The sequence below is a fragment of the Arxiozyma heterogenica genome (genome assembly GCF_036370985.1).
Source record: "Arxiozyma heterogenica strain weizmannii chromosome Unknown scaffold_5, whole genome shotgun sequence".
Classification (NCBI taxonomy): Eukaryota; Fungi; Ascomycota; class Saccharomycetes; order Saccharomycetales; family Saccharomycetaceae; genus Arxiozyma; species Arxiozyma heterogenica.
In genome coordinates, this window is record NW_027042658.1 from 715,290 (window position 1) to 737,565 (window position 22,276).

At 31.1% G+C, this 22,276-nt stretch overlaps 10 protein-coding genes and 1 non-coding gene across 11 annotated transcripts; 6 read left to right on the forward strand and 5 right to left on the reverse strand.

Annotated features, from left to right (window-relative positions):
* Positions 1 to 1,310: 1,310 nt before the first annotated feature.
* PWA37_004142 lies at positions 1,311 to 1,383 on the forward strand. Its single transcript has one exon. It is a non-coding gene; the product is annotated as a tRNA-Ala (tRNA).
* Positions 1,384 to 2,337: 954 nt separating this feature from the next.
* PWA37_004143 (glucose-6-phosphate 1-epimerase) lies at positions 2,338 to 3,228 on the reverse strand (the record flags this gene model as incomplete). Its single annotated transcript, XM_064860644.1, has 1 exon — positions 2,338 to 3,228. The coding sequence occupies one exon, from the start codon at positions 3,226 to 3,228 to the stop codon at positions 2,338 to 2,340; it is 891 nt and encodes a 296-aa protein (XP_064717661.1).
* A 582-nt stretch (positions 3,229 to 3,810) lies between these two features.
* Positions 3,811 to 4,983, reverse strand: RAD27 (multifunctional nuclease RAD27; the record flags this gene model as incomplete). The annotated part of the gene is made up of 1 exon (XM_064860645.1): positions 3,811 to 4,983. The coding sequence occupies one exon, from the start codon at positions 4,981 to 4,983 to the stop codon at positions 3,811 to 3,813; it is 1,173 nt and encodes a 390-aa protein (XP_064717662.1).
* Positions 4,984 to 5,637: 654 nt separating this feature from the next.
* On the forward strand, positions 5,638 to 7,929 carry ABF1 (DNA-binding protein ABF1; the record flags this gene model as incomplete). The annotated part of the gene is made up of 1 exon (XM_064860646.1): positions 5,638 to 7,929. One exon carries the CDS (start codon positions 5,638 to 5,640, stop codon positions 7,927 to 7,929), a length of 2,292 nt encoding a protein of 763 aa, XP_064717663.1.
* Positions 7,930 to 8,577: 648 nt separating this feature from the next.
* Positions 8,578 to 10,527, forward strand: ATP25 (Atp25p; the record flags this gene model as incomplete). The annotated part of the gene is made up of 1 exon (XM_064860647.1): positions 8,578 to 10,527. The coding sequence occupies one exon, from the start codon at positions 8,578 to 8,580 to the stop codon at positions 10,525 to 10,527; it is 1,950 nt and encodes a 649-aa protein (XP_064717664.1).
* Positions 10,528 to 11,037: 510 nt separating this feature from the next.
* On the forward strand, positions 11,038 to 12,147 carry MTG1 (putative GTPase MTG1; the record flags this gene model as incomplete). The annotated part of the gene is made up of 1 exon (XM_064860648.1): positions 11,038 to 12,147. The coding sequence occupies one exon, from the start codon at positions 11,038 to 11,040 to the stop codon at positions 12,145 to 12,147; it is 1,110 nt and encodes a 369-aa protein (XP_064717665.1).
* Positions 12,148 to 12,343: 196 nt separating this feature from the next.
* On the reverse strand, positions 12,344 to 13,759 carry CTF13 (Ctf13p; the record flags this gene model as incomplete). The annotated part of the gene is made up of 1 exon (XM_064860649.1): positions 12,344 to 13,759. The coding sequence occupies one exon, from the start codon at positions 13,757 to 13,759 to the stop codon at positions 12,344 to 12,346; it is 1,416 nt and encodes a 471-aa protein (XP_064717666.1).
* Positions 13,760 to 14,872: 1,113 nt separating this feature from the next.
* UTP15 (snoRNA-binding rRNA-processing protein UTP15) lies at positions 14,873 to 16,495 on the reverse strand (the record flags this gene model as incomplete). Its single annotated transcript, XM_064860650.1, has 1 exon — positions 14,873 to 16,495. The coding sequence occupies one exon, from the start codon at positions 16,493 to 16,495 to the stop codon at positions 14,873 to 14,875; it is 1,623 nt and encodes a 540-aa protein (XP_064717667.1).
* Positions 16,496 to 17,297: 802 nt separating this feature from the next.
* AIP1 (Aip1p) lies at positions 17,298 to 19,220 on the forward strand (the record flags this gene model as incomplete). The annotated part of the gene is made up of 1 exon (XM_064860651.1): positions 17,298 to 19,220. One exon carries the CDS (start codon positions 17,298 to 17,300, stop codon positions 19,218 to 19,220), a length of 1,923 nt encoding a protein of 640 aa, XP_064717668.1.
* A 332-nt stretch (positions 19,221 to 19,552) lies between these two features.
* NPL6 (Npl6p) lies at positions 19,553 to 21,385 on the forward strand (the record flags this gene model as incomplete). Its single annotated transcript, XM_064860652.1, has 1 exon — positions 19,553 to 21,385. The coding sequence occupies one exon, from the start codon at positions 19,553 to 19,555 to the stop codon at positions 21,383 to 21,385; it is 1,833 nt and encodes a 610-aa protein (XP_064717669.1).
* A 59-nt stretch (positions 21,386 to 21,444) lies between these two features.
* PWA37_004152 (uncharacterized protein) lies at positions 21,445 to 22,134 on the reverse strand (the record flags this gene model as incomplete). The annotated part of the gene is made up of 1 exon (XM_064860653.1): positions 21,445 to 22,134. The coding sequence occupies one exon, from the start codon at positions 22,132 to 22,134 to the stop codon at positions 21,445 to 21,447; it is 690 nt and encodes a 229-aa protein (XP_064717670.1).
* Positions 22,135 to 22,276: the final 142 nt, after the last annotated feature.

A 22,276-nucleotide genomic window follows, 5' to 3' on the forward strand; every position in this document is an offset into this window, starting at 1 on the left:
ACCTAATCGTTTATTCTAATAATACAAAAAAGAAAGATTTCAGTAACAAACAGCACAAGTATTATGTTAAATAGCGGTGACAAATGGGTAATGCAATAATAACAATAGAAAATTCTAAATTCAGCTAGAACTTAGCTAATATTACTAGTAATAATAATTAATTAAACATTAAAAAACCGTTGTAGAATAAGAGATAATCACCATCTAATTTATGTTAGATTCTAAAAGATTCCAAGATTACCTATTATGACCATACACACTGTGTTCTTTATAATTTTTACTGCGCCACCATAACCTATTGTCCTAAATGTTCTATGAGGTTCGATTATATTGTTATAACTAATAATAAAGATATAGGTTACTAATCTATTAATATATCAAGTTGAATAGTTGATCAAGTTCTGGAAAACATATAAAAGGACAACATTTTCTGAAGATAAAAGACTATCTTCCATCATTCCTCTCTTATCTATAATTTATATATTTTATATAAAATAGCAGCAAGCAAAGTAATAAGCAAGTCATCGACAAGAATAAGTATGTAAACTCGATAAAGGCCGTTAATATATAAGACCGTATTAATAATTGCATTACCAATTGTATCAATTATTGCCTTGATTATTAATAGATTATCTGTTTGATATTTCTAGCGCTTCCCCGAAACAAAACTCTGATCACATCATATTACAACACATTTTTGTTTCGGGGAAGCGCTAGAAATATCAAACAGATAATCTATTAATAATCAAGGCAATAATTGATACAATTGGTAATGCAATTATTAATACGGTCTTATATATTAACGGCCTTTATCGAGTTTACATACTTATTCTTGTCGATGACTTGCTTATTACTTTGCTTGCTGCTATTTTATATAAAATATATAAATTATAGATAAGAGAGGAATGATGGAAGATAGTCTTTTATCTTCAGAAAATGTTGTCCTTTTATATGTTTTCCAGAACTTGATCAACTATTCAACTTGATATATTAATAGATTAGTAACCTATATCTTTATTATTAGTTATAACAATATAATCGAACCTCATAGAACATTTAGGACAATAGGTTATGGTGGCGCAGTAAAAATTATAAAGAACACAGTGTGTATGGTCATAATATGTTATGGTGTGTATGGTCATAATATGTTATGGTGGTGCAGTAACAAATATATGTGAACACGCTGTACACTAAGTGACAAATGGACACGTTGTTCTTAAAACACAATAGATCACTTTAAATTCAGATAAAATCTTACGTAATCTTGGTGGTGTTACCTCCTTATTATAAAATAAAATGTAAGGGTCTTAGGGCGTGTGGCGTAGTTGGTAGCGCGCTCCCTTAGCATGGGAGAGGTCTTCGGTTCGATTCCGGACTCGTCCAATTTTTGTTTTTGCCAATATTGTAATATCCCTGATATTACTGTTTAGGGTTTGTTTAGAAAAATGAGGGTTGACGATATTTTTCTAAACTTTCCTTTTTACAAAATTTTACAAACACACATAAAAACAGGAGTAACCAACATAAGTACAAGAGAGCAACCAAGAAGAAGGAACAAGGAAAAAGGGCTACCTAAGTTTAGATATAGTATATAAGTGTATACTATTAGGTTAACTTAGATTAGGGATATAGATATATAGATATATAGGAATATTACATCTAGAGATATGGAAAGAGTCTATATCTTATATCTATCCAAGTGAAATATTATTGAGATTTCAACAAGAACTACTGTTATCAGAAACACATAACCTCAGGGTTATTACAAATATATGTTATATTATATCACCTTTCACGAAAATAATAAAGCCTTAATCAATAATAACTTTTTAAGAAATCTACCGTAAAATGGATAAATCCGTTTGCTAAATTCAAAATCGATAAGCAATAATAAATAGAGTCAAGAATTAATCTACAAATATAAGTATATATACCATTTCTTGGTCGAACGTCTACAAACTCCATTGTCCTTCTTAAGAGAGCCTCTCAAAATGCCGTTATGCCGTTATATCTTCCAAGTTCATAGGCTGCAAAATAAAACTCTCCTTAAACAACAACCCGTTACGAACCATATTACAAAATGAACTATCAAAATATATTTGACTTATACCTTCGTATCATAGTGTATTACAGTACTCCTGGTTTACACTAATACTATCATGTAAACATTACATGATAATTTAAAATAAATTGATTTTATTTGTATATCGCTAGAAGACATACTTAGTAATGTAGATAATAAGAAACAAGGAATCACATTGGTTAAACAAAATTCATTACATTATCATATTCTATTTAATTCATATATATACACATTTACATATATATATTCATTTTTTAGATAGCTTGATAATTTAAAGCATCTTTCGAAAGAATTTGTGTAGCCTGCCACTTTTCACCTGGAGCCAATTTGACGAACTCATGAACGTGACCAGGTTCAACACAAAGCATGTCTAAATAACCATTCTTTGGTTCAAAATCTGCCATACCAGCGGATTTTTCAATCCATGGATTCCAAACGACAGTATCTGGTAAATTGATTCTCTTGACAGTGTGAATTGGTTTACCTTGGTTAACGACCTGGATAACACGTTCTGGATCTATATTTTGATAGATTACATCAGTTTCTTTAGTGAAGTTAACAACTGGATGTTTATCAACGAAGGATTCCTTGATCAATGAATCGAAGCATTTCATGCCAGTTAAATTAGACACCATGGTATCTTCGATATCTGGAACTTTCAAATAGGTATGGAATAACCAATTAAATTTCAAATCTCTTTCGTTGGAAGAATTTTCTACCTCAATGGCAGTTTTCAAGTAATCAGATCCCAATTCCACAGTAAGAATTAAGTTGAATTTTTCCTTCCATAAAGCAGTCATCTCTGGATTAGCAATTGTTTCATTAAGGCCGAACTGAACAGTTAATGGATTAGATTTAACCTGACCTAAAAATTCCCAAGTAGAGTTTCTAGCCAAACCATGTTGTGGTAGATCTTTGACCAATTCATCATTTTGATTCTTACCAAAGACAGGAAACACCAATGGGATACCACCCCTGACTGGTCTTGAGCCGTCTAGTTTTGCTGCATCAGACAACCATAGTTGTTCTATACCGTTTAATTTCCAAGAAATAACGGTAGCACCATATTTCAAAATAGTGACTGTAGTATTCTTATTGTCTGGATGAGTTAAAACAATTTGGGATTCGGTTTCTTGAATAGTCATATTTGAATTAGAAAGAATCAACTTTTTTATTTATTTATTTTTTTTAACTTGTTTTTTTTTTGTATATATAAAATATATTTGAATATAAGGATTGAATAGGATATTAGTAATAATCAGGTAATTCTTATAGAAATGTAAATAAACTGTGTACATAGTTCTCTCCCACCCTTCGATATATAAAATATTTTTCTATTCAACACAACACTTCTAATAAATAAAGAGAAAAATATAATCGAGAAAGAAAAAAAGAAAAAAAAGAAAATAAAAACACGCATGCACGACACAAAATAAAAAACAATAAAAAAAAGTCTCACATCTGGAGAAAAATCATAATAAATAATAATAATTAAATAATAGAATATACTCTTGTTATTAAACAAGAAAGAAGCAGACATATCTAAGATTATTAACTAAAAAAATAAAAAAAAAGATACTGCAATTATAGGAGGTACCCTAGAGGAAAAATATATAAATATAGTTAAATATTTGGCAATTATAATGACTTTGTTATTACTATTACAACGTTAATGTTTAAATAAGTATATACATACACATTTGCATTTAGCTTTTGATTGTTAATGATCAACGTCTCTTTTTAGTGATTTTATTTTTTTTCAATTGTGCTTTAGCTCTTTGATTAGCCTTTTCTAATTCTTCTTTTGTTTTTGGTACTACTTTGAAGAATCCATCCAATCTAACCTGAGTACCATTTTTAAGTCCCTTTCTCAATCTTTGTATACCATTTTTAACACGGTCCTCATTAAACAATTTCTCTCCACAAAGATATTTAATCAATCCTTCTTCATCTGGTGGCAACCATTTCAAGTTGATATCTTTTGCAGGTATCACTTCAGGTTCCAAAAACAACTGGCGTGCTTCATTGTACTGCCAATTATCTGGTATCTTCCATTTACACTTCCCCTCGTTGCTATTACCACTGCTGCTGCTGCTGTTGTTGTTGTTATTTTCCTGTATATATTTGACTATAGAATCGAGAGATCCATGCTCTTTTATTAATTTCAGTGCGGTAACAGGACCGATTCCCTTAATACTCTCTATATAGTCACAACCTAGTAATATACCCAAGTCTATAAATTGTTCTATGGACAGGTCCAGCGACTGTAAAATTTTTTCCGTGTCCAATTCCTGTATGGGTTCCTTTTTCGCTTCAGAGAAAGTAAGATGTCGTAAAAGATAAGGTGTTCTGTAACAAAGGGTGTCCATATCTTCACTTGCAGCAGCATAGACTTTACCAGCCTTGGCCAATTCTGCACACTGGGCCTCAGCTTCACTGGGAGCCTCGACGTAGGGGATCCCCATGAGTTTCAAGAGATGTTTGGCCTCGTCGTTGTGTTGTTTTGTGACTTTGACCAGCCGACGTTCCTGCTTGATCTTTTCGTTCAAGTCTGTGGCCTCAGCCAATTTCAGTTCTGTTTCCTTACGTCTCTCTGACCGTTTATCCAATTCGAATTTTTTAAGGACCGGAGGTTTCCCATCAAACACATATACCGGCTTGATACCGTTGTCTATCATTCGCAGGGTTCTATAGAAGATTCCCATAAGATGTGAAGTAGTCTCACCGTTGTCATTCAGCAGTTGAGTACCATCATTTTGTCTAACTGCTATCAGAAACTGGTATAGGGACATAGATGCGTCGATGGCCACTTTCCTTCCAAAAAAGGATTTGATGTCACTTTTGCGAATAGCCAAGGGAGCATTTTCCATAACTATGGCATTCAATCCTTTAATACCCATACTGTACTAGTATTATTATCAGTGTTGTTGTCACTGTTCTGCTTGCTCTTATTCTTGTTTTTGTTCTTAAGTTTCATCTACCATACCTTAATATATATCCCATCACACTATAATACCACCAAAAAACAAAAAAAAAAAAAAACAAATGAAAAATGTAAAGACGCGTCAGACAGAAAAAAAAGACGAAACGCGTCAATAAGCATAAACATCCACACACCACAGATTTCCGAAAAGGGATAGAGTACAAGATTAAAAAGAAAAAAAATAAAAAAAAATGAATTTCCCACGAAAGAAAATTTCTTTTTTTTTTGTTTTGTTATATGTTATTATATGTTATTATATATATAAAGACACAAATATCTCATTGAACGAAACATCTAACCTCTGTCTTTTCTCCAAAAGAACAAACGAGTTCTGTTTACATTACGTACATAACTACAAACAGATATCACACTAGTAGTATACACAAACGTCCATACGTACCTATAGAGACATCTGCAAACACAAACACATACCAGACAACTTTCTTAAAAACAAACAAACAAACTACATTAACAACAAGGAATTAGACTTTCTTTTTTCTATTTTTTTTTTATTCTTCTCTCTTTGTTTCCTTCTCTATTTCTCTTTTTTTTTTTTTTTTTTTAATTAACTATGTCTCAAGTCTTTGAATATACTCATCCCATAATAAACAACGACTTGGTCACAAACACAAATAATCCAAACCCAAGAAGGTTCCCCACTTTGCAATCCTGGTATAATGTGATCAATGACTACGAATTCAGGTTTCGTTGTCCAATCATCCTGAAAAACTCTCATAAAAATAAACACTTCACTTTCGCCTGCCATCTAAAGGATTGTGATTTCAAAATCCTATTGAGTTATTCTGGTGTAAATAACACTTTCAACCATAACCATAATCATAACAAGAATAATACTCTTCATAATAATTCTGTTCTGGAGTCTCAACTAGTTACTTTAGATGATATACCAATCAAAAAAGATCCTATAACCAATAATAACAGTCATACAATCACCACTACCGCTAATAACGCCAATGTCAACACCAACACAGTTACAGCCACAGCCACAGCCACAAATTTAAGTGATAATGAACACGATGATGACGATGACGATAGCGACGTTGAAACTATCAAAAAATACACTGATACTGACGCACATGACCCTGATTCTCATGAAACTGATCCTCATGTAACAGCTGCAATTGCTGCTGCTGTCGCTGCTGTTGAAGATTCTACTAATACCAACTCTAATTCTAATTCTAATTCTAACTCTAGCTCTAGCTCGAATTCAACCTCTAATTCTAATTCTTCTTCTTCTACCTCAAATCATACTTCTGACTCTACCTCCAATCCAGAATCTAATCACTTTGAAGACCATTTTAATTCTCATAACGATCTTGTCCATATATCTGATACACTCAATGTCATTAAAGAAAATTATTATGATAATGGTACCACCACTACTTCTACTACCACTGATGACGACATTAATTCCTTTTTAGAGACATCAGTCAATTTTATAACTGAAAATCCAATAATCGGTCCCTTTGTGGTCACAAAGATCTTCCCTTACCATAACCATCCACTAAAAGATAATATGTCTTTGGAAAAATTTGTTTTAACTAAAATACCAAAAATTTTACAAAATGACCTCAATTTTGATGCTATCCTGGAAAATCTCTATAAGAAGGGCAACAACTCAATGAATAAATTTAAAGTATCACTTTTTGTTACCGATTCTGGCCTATTGGACATCATTAAACAAAGGTACCATATCGACGATAAATCCATAACGAAAGAGTTTCTATCCTTAATCTCAAGAAGAGTCACCACTTATAAAGCCAGATTTGTCTTGAAAAAGAAAAAAATGGGTCAATACCATGATCAATCTACAAATATTCATTTGATACACCATAATCCCCATGTTCATAACACAAATGTCCAATCCCTTACAAATACTGGTATTACTACCATGACCACCCCTCACTCCTCTTCTCCCTCATCTGCCATTGCCATTGCAAACGGCGCCGGCACTGGTACCGGTACCGCTACAACTTCCACTGCCACTGATCATAGTATAAATAGACATATGGCTAACGGTGATGATACTGTCACAGCTACCACAGCTGCCACCATCACCACTACCAGTAACTCAATAACTGATGACCATTCATTGTTAGCTAATCTCAAGCATACTAATGATCTAGAAGAACAGTTGGCAACAAATCAAGCCCTATTGAACGTAACCAAAAAGATTCTATCACATGGCAGTGACCATGCAACAACAACTGCAACGGCAACCGCAACAGACACACCTAATAACCACACAGATAGAGTTAGTTCAAAACGTTTAAATGAATCTTTGCTATCTGATCAAACTGTTATAGATTTACATAGTGCCTCGCATGTTATCACTCCAGATCTACAAAGTGCTGCACAAGCCGCCATTAACGAAGCAATAGTATTGAAGAGAAGATTGACTAGTGATGAATCAGACTTGGACCCCTATAAACGTTCAAAAGTAAATAATAACAATAATAACCATAGTCATAATCATACCAATAATAGTAACTCTACATCACAATTAGACGATATTAATATAGGTGATATTGGTGATGACAAATTACCACATGAGGTGGCTGAACAATTAAGACTATTATCCTCCCACTTCAAAGATGTTGATGTTGGTCAGCCGACAACAAGTGCTACTACTGTTACCACCAATTCTAACAACATGGTACCTACTACAGGCACCAATGGCACACATCCAGAAGACGATCTTCATCATACATTTGATGATGAAGACGATAACGAGACTGATGATACCCATGGGCATAGCAATGATATACATAATGGTATAGTAGCTGCCAATGATTCACACATATTAGATGAGAATATTCAACCTGAATTAAGAGGACAGTAAATAATTAAATAACAACCATACCTACTTTCTCCCTTCTTTCTTTCTTTTTATTCTTTGAGACTATAAAATTGAAACAAAATAAGAAAGAAGATAAAAAAAAAGATGAATTAATATCCGTTATGTATTTAAACTAAATCTTATATATATATATAACATTATTGTCATTAATTGAATGTTTAATCTCCTTTTGTAATTTTACTAACATTATTAATAGAGTTGCCAATTTTATTATATACACCAGAACTAATAACAACAACGATAACAATATTAAGTGATTACTACAACTACCTAATATTATAGTAATCAATATTTGATGAGGGAGAAAAATAGTTTAATTCAACTTGATCTGATGCCTCTTTTCCTCTTCGAGAAACAAGTAGGAAAAAAAAATATTCAGAACTAAAAAAAAAAAAATATCGTAAAGCTACTAAAGGATATTGTTTAAATTGGAATGCATAAAACCCATGAAACAATGATCAAGACACAATATTAAAGAGAAAAAAACAAAAAGAAAACAATAAAGATAAAATAGTAATTAGTAGTCTGTTAACAAGCATTCGAAAGAACCCAATAATCACTAATTTGTTAGCTCTTTCACTTTTCTTCTTTCTCAATTATACAGTAATTATTTTTCCCTTTTGGTTCGGAATGTTTATACTTAGATCAAATATACAAAAAAGATTACTACTAAATAAAAACGTTTCATTTATACCTCAATATAATGAAAGAGTAATTACATTAGTAAATAATAGTTTTATATCCACACTTCCCCAATCTCATTTATATTATTCTGCTAAGATCAACAATGAACAATCTTTAGGAAATAATGAACAGATCAATAGTAATGATCCAATTTTAAATACTACATCATATGAACCGTGGTACCTCAGATTAGGTGCAAATCAAAGACAAAATTTAAAATTACAAGAAAACTATATCAAAGAAATTATACAATACCCAGAAGATTTTATTCCATCAAAATCTTTAACAGAAATATCTGATTTTTTAGTTGATAAATTAGGTTTATCAAATGTTATTGTCTTTGATTTATCAAAATCATCTTTTGAAGATGAGAATTATACTAACCCAATATATGGTAAGATAGGAAAAATTGTTATACTTTCTACTGCTCTATCAGTGAAACATTGTCATAACAGCTATATTGAATTAAACCAACTTTTAAAAGGAAAATTTAATGTATTTTCTACAGTCGAGGGAAAATTAAATAACAATGAATTGAAAAGGGTCGAGAAAAGATTTAAAAGAAAAAATATTAAAAATAAGCAAGGTCTTATTAACGATATATTCAATATTAATGAAAGTTGGTATATGATAGATTGCAAAATTGAAGGAATTATAGTTAATATAATGACAAAGAGAAAGAGATTAGCTCTAAACCTAGAAGAATTATATTGTCCTATAAATGAAAAAAATAAATATAGAAATCAAATTGGTAGTCAAAATTCAAACTCATCCATCGAGAATGATGATTTATTACATAATGTAAGTCCTAATCAAAATATTCTAGCTGGATTGAAAAGGCTAGCTCATCAAAGAAGAAATTACTCCACTATACTCGATAAACAAGCAAAAAATTATTCAATTAAAAGTAACAACAGCAAAAATATCAGTGTAAATCCAAATCCTACAGTTTTCTTAGAAAAAATAAAGTCTTCTATAAAAAATTTGAACTCTGAAACTAATCAACAACTATCACAACAATATTATACTTCCACTTTAGAAGTGATGGATCAAATAATTGACTATTTAAAACAAAGTCCTGTGAACAAAACAAAAAGAATAATTATAAAAGAATGGAAAGAAAGTTTTGATTTATTATGGCCTTTAATATTACCAATCGATAACAATGAAAAATTCTGGCATAAAAGGTTCGAATTTTTATCATTATTAAATATGATCAATCCAAGACAATACCAAACATCAAGATTTATTAAAGATTATTTTATTTTGAAAAAGCTAACAAATCATTCATTAACTCGTGACGAACTACTTGAATTTTTAAAGTTGAATATTACAGATATTGGGATGAACAATGGCAAAGGGTTATTGACATGTAATAATACAATATCACAAGTTCTACCACTATATGATGATACTACTTTGCAAATATCTACGGATCCAGAACTTGTTAATCTATTCTTGCAAACATTAGTGAATAACACTGCAAATAAATTGAATAGCTTATATTCTTTCGTTGAATACATCCTAACACATACAAATAACCAGCCCCAATATGATATTATTGTAGCCATATTGAGAAGTTTAGCGCAAGCTAAACATTGGCATGCATATTTCAATTTCTGGGAGAATAAACTTCATAATATCACTATTGGAAATGACTATAGACCATGGGAACAGTTCATTCAATATCTAGTAGAGAGCAAAGATCAAAATTTAATGTATCAATTAATTAAAGATGATCATCTTTTATGGTTGAAAAGATATCAAGTTCCCATCACACCAGGAATAAGATACCAAATCACCACTTTATTTGATATCTTGGATCCTCAAAGGGAACAATTCAAAGAATTAGAATCTTTGTTGTTAGATATGCAACATAGCAAAATTTTACTTTAACCTGTAAATAACATAAATACTCTTTAGAGTCATACATACACATACATATTCTAATGTAAAAATAAGAAGTAAAAATCGATAGTTATCAAGAAAGAATAAAAAAGAACTGCCTTGTGATTAAAGAACAGACATAGATGTTTTATATATTGCAGTATTTGAAGTTAAGCCGTTCCAAATAACTTATCATTTTTCTCGTCTTCTTTATTGAATAATAGTGTATACAGAATTTTATCTTGTAACTGTGAACTTTTTTCTTTTTCGAATATATTCCTTTCAACATTTTTTCAATATATACAAAAATTGAATAGTTCTGGAGCAAAATCAACGAATATCAGTCAACTGCAAGAATACTTTAAACTAGAAAATCATAATTATTTACAGATCCAAGTTATAATATATTTAACACAATCTTTATGATGTTTTTTATTTCTCCCTTGACTATCAATGATCTATCTTGCATGCCGTTGAATAGGGATAACCATCACCATTAAAAAGATCAGACTGTCAATAATGAATTCTTATCATAAGAAAATAATAATAAGAAGAAATTATACGCAGTTTCTTCCAAGATATGTGTTTCCTGACTATAATATCTTAAAATCTGATTTCAAAGGGCATCAAATGAAAGCTTTAAGGAAGATTGAATCCCTTGCACCACAATTAAATATGATTCTAGAATTAAGAGACGTTAGAGCACCATTGGCAACTAAGAACATTTTGTTCGATAAATTATTAGCAAATTGGAAATATAACGACATAGATAGATTAATAGTCTACACCAAAAAGGATTTAATACAAAATCAAAATTTAGTTATAAATAAACTAAATAATTGGCATAATGAAATGAATGAACAATTTATGCTAGTTGATGCAAGGTGTAAAAAAGATGCCCGTAATTTATACAAGATTATTCGATTTAAAAGTGATCAACTAATAAATAAAATTGGAATGCCCTTACCTATGGGTTTCAAAATACTTATTACTGGTATTCCAAATCTGGGTAAATCGACTTTAATAAATTCTTTGAGATCAATTGGTAAAATGAGAGAGGACTTTGTTGGTAAACACAAAAAAGTAGCTAAAACTGGTAATGAGGCTGGAATAACAAGAAGTACCAGTGAATGTATTAAGATTACCCCTAATAATAGTCATACCGAACAACCAATATATCTTATCGATACACCTGGAATAGGATTACCTGGGAGGGTATCCAACGAAATCAGAATGCTATCCCAATCTTTATGTGGTTCTTTAAAGACAAATCTTATAGACCCTGTTATTATCGCTGATTATTTATTATATTTAATGAACCTACAAAAATGTTACGGAAACCAAGAATTCTACCCAGACTACTTAACTAATCCAACTAATGACATATATGAAGTTCTTCAACGGTTACGTACCAATAAATCACAGGATGAAAAATCCCTTGCAATGAAATGGATAACGCATTGGTCTCGTTATGGTAAAAATATAATGTTTGATATTGAAACTCTATTATCCTCTGAAGAATTTTCGTATAAGAATTATACTCAACAAGAATTAAACAAACTTGGAAATTTGACTATCAATCCTAAGGGAAAGAGTAAGACCAGGTTTATTAACAATCTATTCTATTAGATGGAAAGCCTCATGTGTAAATATATATTCATACCCCTTATATCTAACCTCTTACAATCATATATTCCCAACATTTCAAAAAATAAAAGATAAATATAATAATATCTTTTTCACCATATATATGTAGTGTGTTCCCCATCTTAATCTTCATTTGTATATGCGCTTGTGCTCTTTTATTACAAAATGACAAACAAAATCACATCAATAACATTTCATTTATCCCGCCACAGTTATAAAATCGTATCCTCTCATTTAAATACAAAGTTCTAGGTAAAATTATCATATGATCTGAGGCAAAGATAGACACATTAGAAAATATTATCTCAGTTATTTCAGGTAAATTTTTCCAAAATAGTTTTTGACAATTAAAAATTAATTCAGGATCCATACTATCTTCATCTATCAACTCTAATTTCATAATTCTTGGATCTCTTTCAATATCTACCTTTTTTTTTATCTCTATAGTCTTAAACCTTTCACTACATAATCTATTAATACGGGACTCAAAATCCCACCATTTACAAACTTTAACATGATTGATTGTTAAAGAGACACAGGATTGTGGTAGAATCAACATATTTAAATCAACCTTGTTAACGTTACTTAAAACAATAGTCTTCAAACTTTCCCACATGGAGACATCAACTATATTACTTCTTGTAATATTGCTAATTTGATAAAGTTGAAGCGTTGGAATCTTTTTCTTAACTACCGAAGGTATTGATTTAAGATTTCGATTTGAAAACGCATTACCATCAATTAAATGTTTAAATAGATCATTTCCGTGGCATGATATGACTTGGATATTTCTCATCGATTTAATATTATTTACTACCATTTGAATGTGAGAACTTACTGAAAACTTACCCCTTTTATTATTAAAATTATTAGTGTTATTATTTAACAGCTTGCGTTTTCTTCTTTTTGAACTATTATTTTGAACTATTTTATTATCCTCATCATCATCATCTTCATCATCATCATCGCGATAAAGATTCTGCAAATAGTTTATCTTTTCTTCTGCGAATTCAATATGGTTAATAAATAAAAAATATTGTTTTTTCAAAAGGTTTGTTAAAGTGGCGGTTATCATTGATTCAGGTAAAACTTCAAGATTTAATCTAATAAAATTACAATCAGTGTCGGGCTTATATTTATCATACGCAAAATATCGATTCATAACCATATTTTGATAATCTCTTTTTGAATACCAAACTTGTAAAAAGGACTGTTCCTTATCAAAGAAAGCAAACTGTAAATGACCATCCAAAGTTATAATATCTATTGGACCCAATAGAGTACCCTCATATAATTGATTTAGCCTTAAACAGTCCAATACAATCGAGTCATACCGAAACCAAAGAGCCAATTCCAACCATTTATAAATGAAATCAGAATCATATATAAAGTTTTTCAAATATGGTTTAAATACTGGGTACATAAAATTGTATAGCACTTTTCTTCTTCTTTTTTGTCGTTTACTCAAGAATTCAACTTCTTGTAAAGCATGTGGCTTGAGTGATATCAATGATCCATCTAAATGATAATAGACATATTTTCTAATGTCTGTTGGTAATTTCAGAAAAGTTTCAACATCAAAATGATAACTCATTAAAATCCAGTTCTCAAAAAAGAATAGAAAAGAGAAGAAAGGCAGATAAATTATATTTATCAACAAATTAAACCTACTATCAGTAATTGTGCTAAAATCAAAATAATAGCAAGCAGTTTACATCTAAACTTATCAGTTCTAATGCATCTCTTTCTTAATTTTTTTCTTTCAATACCGTTATAGACCTTTTTCATTTTGTTTGTTCTTGTGTTTAAATAAATAAACACAGTTCCTTTTCTTTTTTTTTTTTTTTCCCTCTTTCGAGTTCAAGCAAAACAAACAAGATACAGAATAAAAAACTACCGACATCATTATGAAAAGAATTACATGTGTTTTGTGGTTTCTAGCTAGGTTTCATATATGTTATCTAATGAACTAATAAGAAACTCAGAATATATCTATCCTCAATAGTGCTCTCGCGTCATTTGTTAAAAAAAAGAAGGAAAACCCGACAGACTTTGTTGTGACTTTCCAAAGTTAAATATTGTTACTATTAGATTATGATCTCATCTTCTTCAGCAATATACAGCTGCAATTATATCTCTTGGAGGTCAGTACAAATATAAAAGTATATTATGTAAAATAAATATATTTAATATACTGATAATGAATGGTTTATCCCTTGATGTATTGAATAAAAAAATGTCGACACATTTGTATAATATTCTTCTTATTGTAATATTGACAACATTAAATAAATTCAATTAATAAGTTACCTGTACTGAACTATTTTATTGAGCTTGGAAAGAGAGTCTGCTACTAATTGAAAAGATTAAGTGACTTTAACGTAGACGTACATAGTATATTATTGACACAATGTATCCAAGTTTGAGAAATTATGAATATGGTTTGTTATTATGCTAAGAATGATTTCCACAATTTAAGGAACATTGAAGGTCATATAGTTATTTTAATATTCTAAAGAAAGAAAAACATTTCTGAAAAGTATAGATGAATTTTTATCAGTATTATATTGTTATTATCCTTTTTTTTTTTATAATAAGTTAAGTATGTACATATACATACACATATATATATATTATTACCTAGTTCTTAATAAGTCTTACTTTGAGAATATTGTACCTCCATTTTTTTTAATTCTATTAAAATAGCTCAATTTGTTAATAATTGTAACATGCCTTCAATTCTTTTTGCCTCTTTAGCCTTGTGTATTTCATTTCTCACCTTATTTCTTAAATCAATTAAAATTTGTTGTAATACAGGCGAGTTTTCTATAATATTGTTACCATATAATTCTAAAACAACAGCTATCCAATCTGCCACAATCGAACAAAACCTAACGTCTTCAATACCTCTTAAACACCAATTTAACAATGGTTCAAGAGTAGTTTCATCTCTATTATATAATGCAACACGAATTTTACCACGTTTTCTCAACTCTTGTAAAATAGTAACTGTCAATTCTTTAGCCATACCAGGAACAAAAGCACAATCAAGTGCTTCTGACCACTTGAATTTATTGATGCATCTTTCAAATGGACGTATACGACGCTGTTGTTGTTGTGGTTTAGATGTGTCGTTATGAATAATATTCTCCTGGTCACCATTATAATCTAAACCTCTCATCATTCTTTTAAAGTTATTACTCTTTGGTGTCGACTGTGATGCTAACTGGGATTCCATAAGTTTTGCTTTAGCTTCTTTTGTTTTGACAATGGACCCTTTCTTTGTTCTAATAGCTAGAAGACCAGAAGACATCCCAACAACCAAATGTCTATTCATTCTAGCATTTAAATCTTCTTTTGAACCAAGTATACCACCATTATTAGAGTCGTCACCCATTATAGATGGAGAAATGGCACAACTTAATACTGCACTGGAGAATTTCCATCCAAATTTAACTTTAAAATTATCTAATGGATCAAACACTTTAACATGACCATCCAAAGAGGATGCAATTAAAGCAGAATTCATCGGAGCATTGAACTTTTCAATATAGTCTAAACATGTTACAGTTTTATTAAAGTTTCCTCTTTCGAATAAAGTAGAATTATGGGTCAAATCCCAAACCTTAAAACTTGTTCCACCACATGATACCAATTGAGTTGGTGATATAGATATTACATTTTCAATTGGATTACCATGGTTCAATTGGAAGATTGGTTTATTTGATTTACTCCTAGTGTCGTATAATCTAACAAAATTATCGTAAGAACCAGTAGCAACTAAATGTGGAGCATTGGGTATAAAACAAAGCGAACGAATATAATCTGTGGCACCACTTAATTCTAATTGTGGTTCATATGGATGAGATATATCCCAGACTCTGGTCAATCTATCATCACTTGCAGTAATCAAGGTCTTATTATCATGCTGATGGAATTTTGTCACATGTGTTGGATGTGTAGATGCATTAATAGACACTAAAATATTTCTTGGATTATATGAATCATAAATTGAAACTAAACCGGTAGCATCACCAGCTACTAATAATTTACCATCTGCTCTGAATGATGCAGAATAAACAACATCTTTGAAACGGGAAAATGTTTTAATAACTTGTCTAGTCTTTGAAGAAAATAACTGAATCCTGGTTGAAGATGTGACTGCAAAATCATATGGACTTTGTGGATTGAAGGAAATATGTGTCACGGCATTGTGTTCTTTCACCAATTGTGCAGAAGAATACTGTCTCCAATATCTTTGTTCTGGAGTAGTTTGTTGTGGCAGAACTGGAGCTCTGGCAGTAATAATACGAGGTCTATTGGAAGACATATTAACTAATGGTATTTAATAATAAATAACAATAATAGTAGAAGTGGTAATAAATAACTGTAATCTGATTATTATAAAAAACTTATTCTAGTCGTTTATCACAATGGAATATGTAACAATCACAAATAAAATTCCCTGGTCGTAATTCTGAAGTAATTCATATATTTAAAAAATGATGTATTGTATGAGATTACAAGTGAACTGAACAATGTACACTTCCTTGCACAACAACATCTATACCTCTATCTATATTATCCTGATGATAAAATAATCTTTCATCTTTTAATTAACAAAATTTTTCACCTCATCGCAAAATAAATAAAAAAATAAGAAAAAAGACAACCTCGAACAAATTTGGTTTTTACCTTTTAACCCTAAAAATTGTGGAAATTTTTACACACATTTTTTCCTTTTTACAAACAACCCTAACACATAAACTAGAGAATTCTAACCATAATGAAGAAAACCTAACGTAATATTTCGATCCGAGTGTTTTCAAAATTTTTTGAAACTCCTATCTTAAACTATCTTACACCGCCCCGTTTCAAAGATTGTTATAATAATAATTCCATTGCTTGTTGAATGTTTCTGTACATGCCTGTCATAACTGGCTCTCTCACAGTATCATTTGTTTAAACATAAGATGTTATCGCTACAATAAATCTTTTGGTTAAATTAAAAATAACTAAAGATTAAACAACTGATACTAAAAAAAACAATCTGATATCAATTATCAGGTTATTTACTTCTTTTTCTAATTTCTCTTATATTTCTCTGTTATTTTCATTTATCAATTCCTAGCATGACATCAAAGTTAGCTTTGGTAAAGGTGATACCTCCACAGCCAATTACCGAAAGAAATTTCACCACTCACCTTTCCTATGACGAAACTCTAAATGCAATTGCTTATCCATGTGGTAAATCTGCCTTTATAAGAAGTCTAAGTCAATTCACCTCTATGGATGATGAAGAACCATTTGTAGTTCAATTTACTGGTCATGCTAATAACAATGTTACTGTTGTAAAATTTTCACCTCTTAAAGGATCTCATTATATGATCTCTGGTGATTCATCAGGAAAAGCCATTGTTTGGTCATGGGACTTTATTGATAATGCTAACACACCCAATCCTGCTACTGGTTATAGACAAGTAGAAACTAAAGTTAAATCTGAATTTCAAGTCTTATCTGGTCCTATTACTGACATATCCTGGGATTTTGAAGGCCGTAGACTATGCGTAGTTGGTGATGGTAAGGATCAATTTGGTGTTTTCATATCATGGGATTCTGGCAATTCGTTGGGTGAAGTCACTGGTCATTCGATTAAAGTCAATTCCTGTCACATGAAACAATCAAGACCTATGAGAGCTGCCACTGTCGATGATAATGGGAAAGTTGTCTTTTATACTGGTCCTCCATTCAAATTCACCAGTAGTGATCAAGCTCATCATGACCAAGGGAAATTTATCAGAGATGTTAAATTTCAACCAGGTGATGGTAAAGTGTTTATCTCAGTAGGCTCTGATAGAAAGATAAATGTTTTCGATGGATTGACCGGTGAATTCATCAAAATTGTGGAAGATCCAGAAGAAACAATTAATGGTGGGTTATTTGCTTTATCCTGGTTAAATAAAGATACTTATGCCACTGTAAGTTCTGACTCTATTTTAAGAGTATGGGATTTAGAATCATCAAAATGTATTCACAGGTGGAATTTGAACCCTAATAACACCAAAGATGTTGGATTACAACAAGTAGGTGTCGTATCAATACTTAATGGTGAAGCTCTTGTGACTTTATCATTAAATGGTACTTTAACTATTATCAAATTGGATCAAGAAGAGCCATTAGCTGTTATTAGGGGTCATAATAAGGGGATCTCTGCTTTAGCTGTCAACCCAATGATTACTGGTTCTTTTGATGGTAAAATTATTGATTGGCAACAATCAAGCACTGTTATGTACCAAAACCATAATAATTTAATTATTGGAATAAATAACAAAGAGTATCCACAAGTGTCTTCTATATCATGGGATGATACATTACAAATTAATAATGAAATTAAATATAAATTTAAATCCCAGCCAAAATTTGCAGCTGTAAACTTTGATCAGAATGACAAAGATCTCTTATTCGCAGTGATTAATAACAACAATGAGCTAGTTATTATCAAATCATTTACCGGTGAAATTGTGAACATAATGAAATTACATGAGCAAGCTTCTTGTGTTGCTATCTCTAAGACATATGCCGCTGTTGGATATGAAAGATCGAATGCCATTGAAATATTTGAATTAAATAACCTGGAAAAGAGTTTTAACTTAAAAGCTAGTATGAGGGCCATGCCATCATATATATCTATATCACCAAGCGAAAAATATGTTGCTGTCGGTGATGTTTTAGGTAAAATACTTTTGTTTGATATCGAAAGCCGTGATATAAAGACATCAAGATGGTCATTCCATACCGGTAAAATCAACGCGATCTCTTGGAGACCACAAAGTGATGACTCCGCTGATGGGGCAGAAGAGGAAGAGGAGGATTTAGTGGCAACTGGGTCATTAGATACACATATCATTATCTATTCTGTAAAGAGACCTATGAAAATTGTCAAATATTTAAATGCTCATAAGGATGGTGTTAATAATGTCATGTGGCAAGATAATGATCATATTGTATCCACCGGAAATGATGCTTGCATCAAGACTTGGGAGTTACAACTGTAAGAGTTCAATATTCAATGTAATAGTTAACAATTATATTGGATAATATAAAGAAGTAAGTTAATAATAGTAGTATAGAATAAATCTACAAGACAGTACATATACATACACGCACGTATATACACATATATAAACATATATGAATGTCCATGTAGCTTCATTAAAATAGACTTTGAAAGCAAGAAAGGCCCATGAAAAGACTCGAACCACAACCGAATACCAGATTTTAAAAAGAAAAACAAAAGTAAAAGTAAACTAAAAAAAAAAAGAGGAACAAAAAACTTAGAAAAAAATAAAAAATAAGTAAATGAAACCTCTCCATAAGAAATTTAAACATGTTAAATACTAATACAGAAATGCTAATTGCTTTACTGAAAAAACAGTTTGAATATTGTCAAGGAAAAAAAAAAGTGGGTAGTGGTAAAGAAAACTACAAAGTTGTTAGAAGGGATAATAGTTTAAACGTAATGTCTGATATTGAAATTAAAAAAGCAGTGGGATCAACATCAAGTTCTAGGTCACGTTCTAGATCACGTTCACAAAGACCTAATTATAAGATTGATGATGCTGGTTTAAATAAAAGCGATGAAGATGAAGAGTATAAAGAGGAAGAGGAAGTAGAAGAAGAAGAGGAAGAAGAGGAAGAAGGAGATAAGAAACTAAGAAATGGGAGAAAAACAACTGATAACGAAGAAGATTACATGGAAGAAGAGAAAGAAGAAAATTTGCCCCGCAGAAGAAGTAAAAGAACTCGTAGTACAATTAGAAAGGAAGAAAACTCTGAGGAGTTGAAAGAAAAAGAACAGGAAAATGGTAATAAAACAGTAAAAACAGAAACTACAAAAAGTAATGATGATGATAATGATAATGAAAAAGAAAATGATAGTGGTGTTGAAACACCTAAAGATAAGACAGTACCTGATGAAAAGACAGATAATCAAGATAATGAGGATTCCCATCTTAATAAGAAAGTGAAATTATCATACCCTGTAGATTCTGATGGTCATCCCTTACCTGTTGTTAATGATGAGTATGCATTACCTGATGATCCATCTGGTGAGGAGAAGATAGATACCGATGGTAATTTAAAGGGTGGTAGAAAATTTAAAGTTCGTACGTTCAAATTATTTGACAATGGAGATAGGTTGTTTATGCTGGCCACCGAACCTGCCAGGGCTGTTGGTTTAAGGGACTCTGCTACTTTGTTCCAACATCATCCTAATTTGTACAAATATATTTTAAGTCAGTCTGAAAAGAACAAACTGATTGGACAGAGTGTGTTACCGTATTCCTACAGAAATAGAACCATATCTGTGGTAGCGGCAAGAAGTATATTTAAAGAATTTGGACATCAGATTATTGTTAACGGTAAAGAGAATGACGATGATTATTATAGTGATCCAAATCTAAGACATAATATTATCAAAGAGGGACAGATTCCAAGAGACAAACAATCCCATAGAGGCAAAAGAGGTAGACATGCCAAATATAAACATGGGAAATCATCTTCCTCCTCGTCGCATAACAATAACAACATTACAACAGATACTACTGATAAACATAGGCATACTGAGGGACAAGAACATATGGACCAAGCACAATTACAATTCTCAACTGATCCTGCAAAAAATACTATAGATTTTTTTCAAAACAACCAATTACATAGTACTAATACGAATAATACCAGTGCTGTTACAAATATTGCGTCCTCTAACGGTATTATTACTAATAATACTATAGATATGAATATTAATAGCAATTATAATGCATTGTTCAATGTAAATGGAAGCCAATTGAATGCAACAAATTGGCTATATCAACATGCTGCTGTATGCAGTAGATACAATAGTGACATATATTACGATCGTGTTCGTATCTTGTTGATAGAAAACCAGGGGATAAGAGATCCATATACAAACACCTTGCATGTACCACAGGGAACACAATCAACAAAAGTGATAGAATATCAAAAAGTAGATAGTTTAAAGGAAAAAAATGATGCATTGGATAATAAGGAAGTGCAGTATGAGGTTCTTATTAAAGACAAAGACTTGTTGAGACCTGTTACTGGATTAAGCAAAATACCAAAGGAGATATATGAGGATGTTGTTGACAAAACAACATTAGAAGCTATTGAACAACAGAGAATATTTGAAGAAGGGTTATGATTTTTTTTTTATTATTAAAACACATTCATACACCTACATATATATATATATATATAGAATTAAATAGTTGTAATAAATTCATTAATTGGGATATCACCATTAAGTAATGGAATAGTCTTTTCTTTAGTTTCATTTTCATGTAATAGAGCTTCCTTGATAAACAAGGCCACGTCCTCTCTAGCGACAGTTTTTTCCCCCATTTCCACCATCTTATCGACTTGATTCAAAGATGCAAACTTTTGTGTACCATTACTATCTAGCAGCCACCCAGGTTGTAAAATAGTGTAATTCAAACCAGACAACCTAACATCATGATCTGCTGCTCTTTTAGCGATATAGTATTCTCTTAAAGAAGGGATGCTCCACCAAAAATCTCTATCTTCTGCTTTTAAAGCAGAGACCACAATAAATCTTTTAACGTTGGCCAATTGACAAGCTTCAATGGCTTTGCAACAGCCATCCAAGTCTACAGTGAAGATTCTTTCAACACCTTTACCACCAGCACCTGCACTGAAGACGACAGCATCGTACCCCTTAATTGCGTCAGCTATCTCTTTAACTGTTGCATGTTCTATGCTTGTTAAGGAGGCGTTGACTTTGATTTCGTTGATAAAATAGTCCTGTTGTTCTGAGTTTCTTACGATAGCTAATGGTGTATCAAAATTTGTCTTGTCTTGTTTTAAGATATTTATTAGAAGACGACCAATTTTACCGTTAGCACCAATGATAGCGACTTTTAAACCAGACATGACAAATAAAAAGAGAAAAAGAAGAGATGATAAAATATTGTAATAAATATATATGTATGTATATCTATATTTATTTATTTATTTGTCTATTGATGATTAAATGATATCCTTCTTTCTATAATAAACGAACACCACATACTAG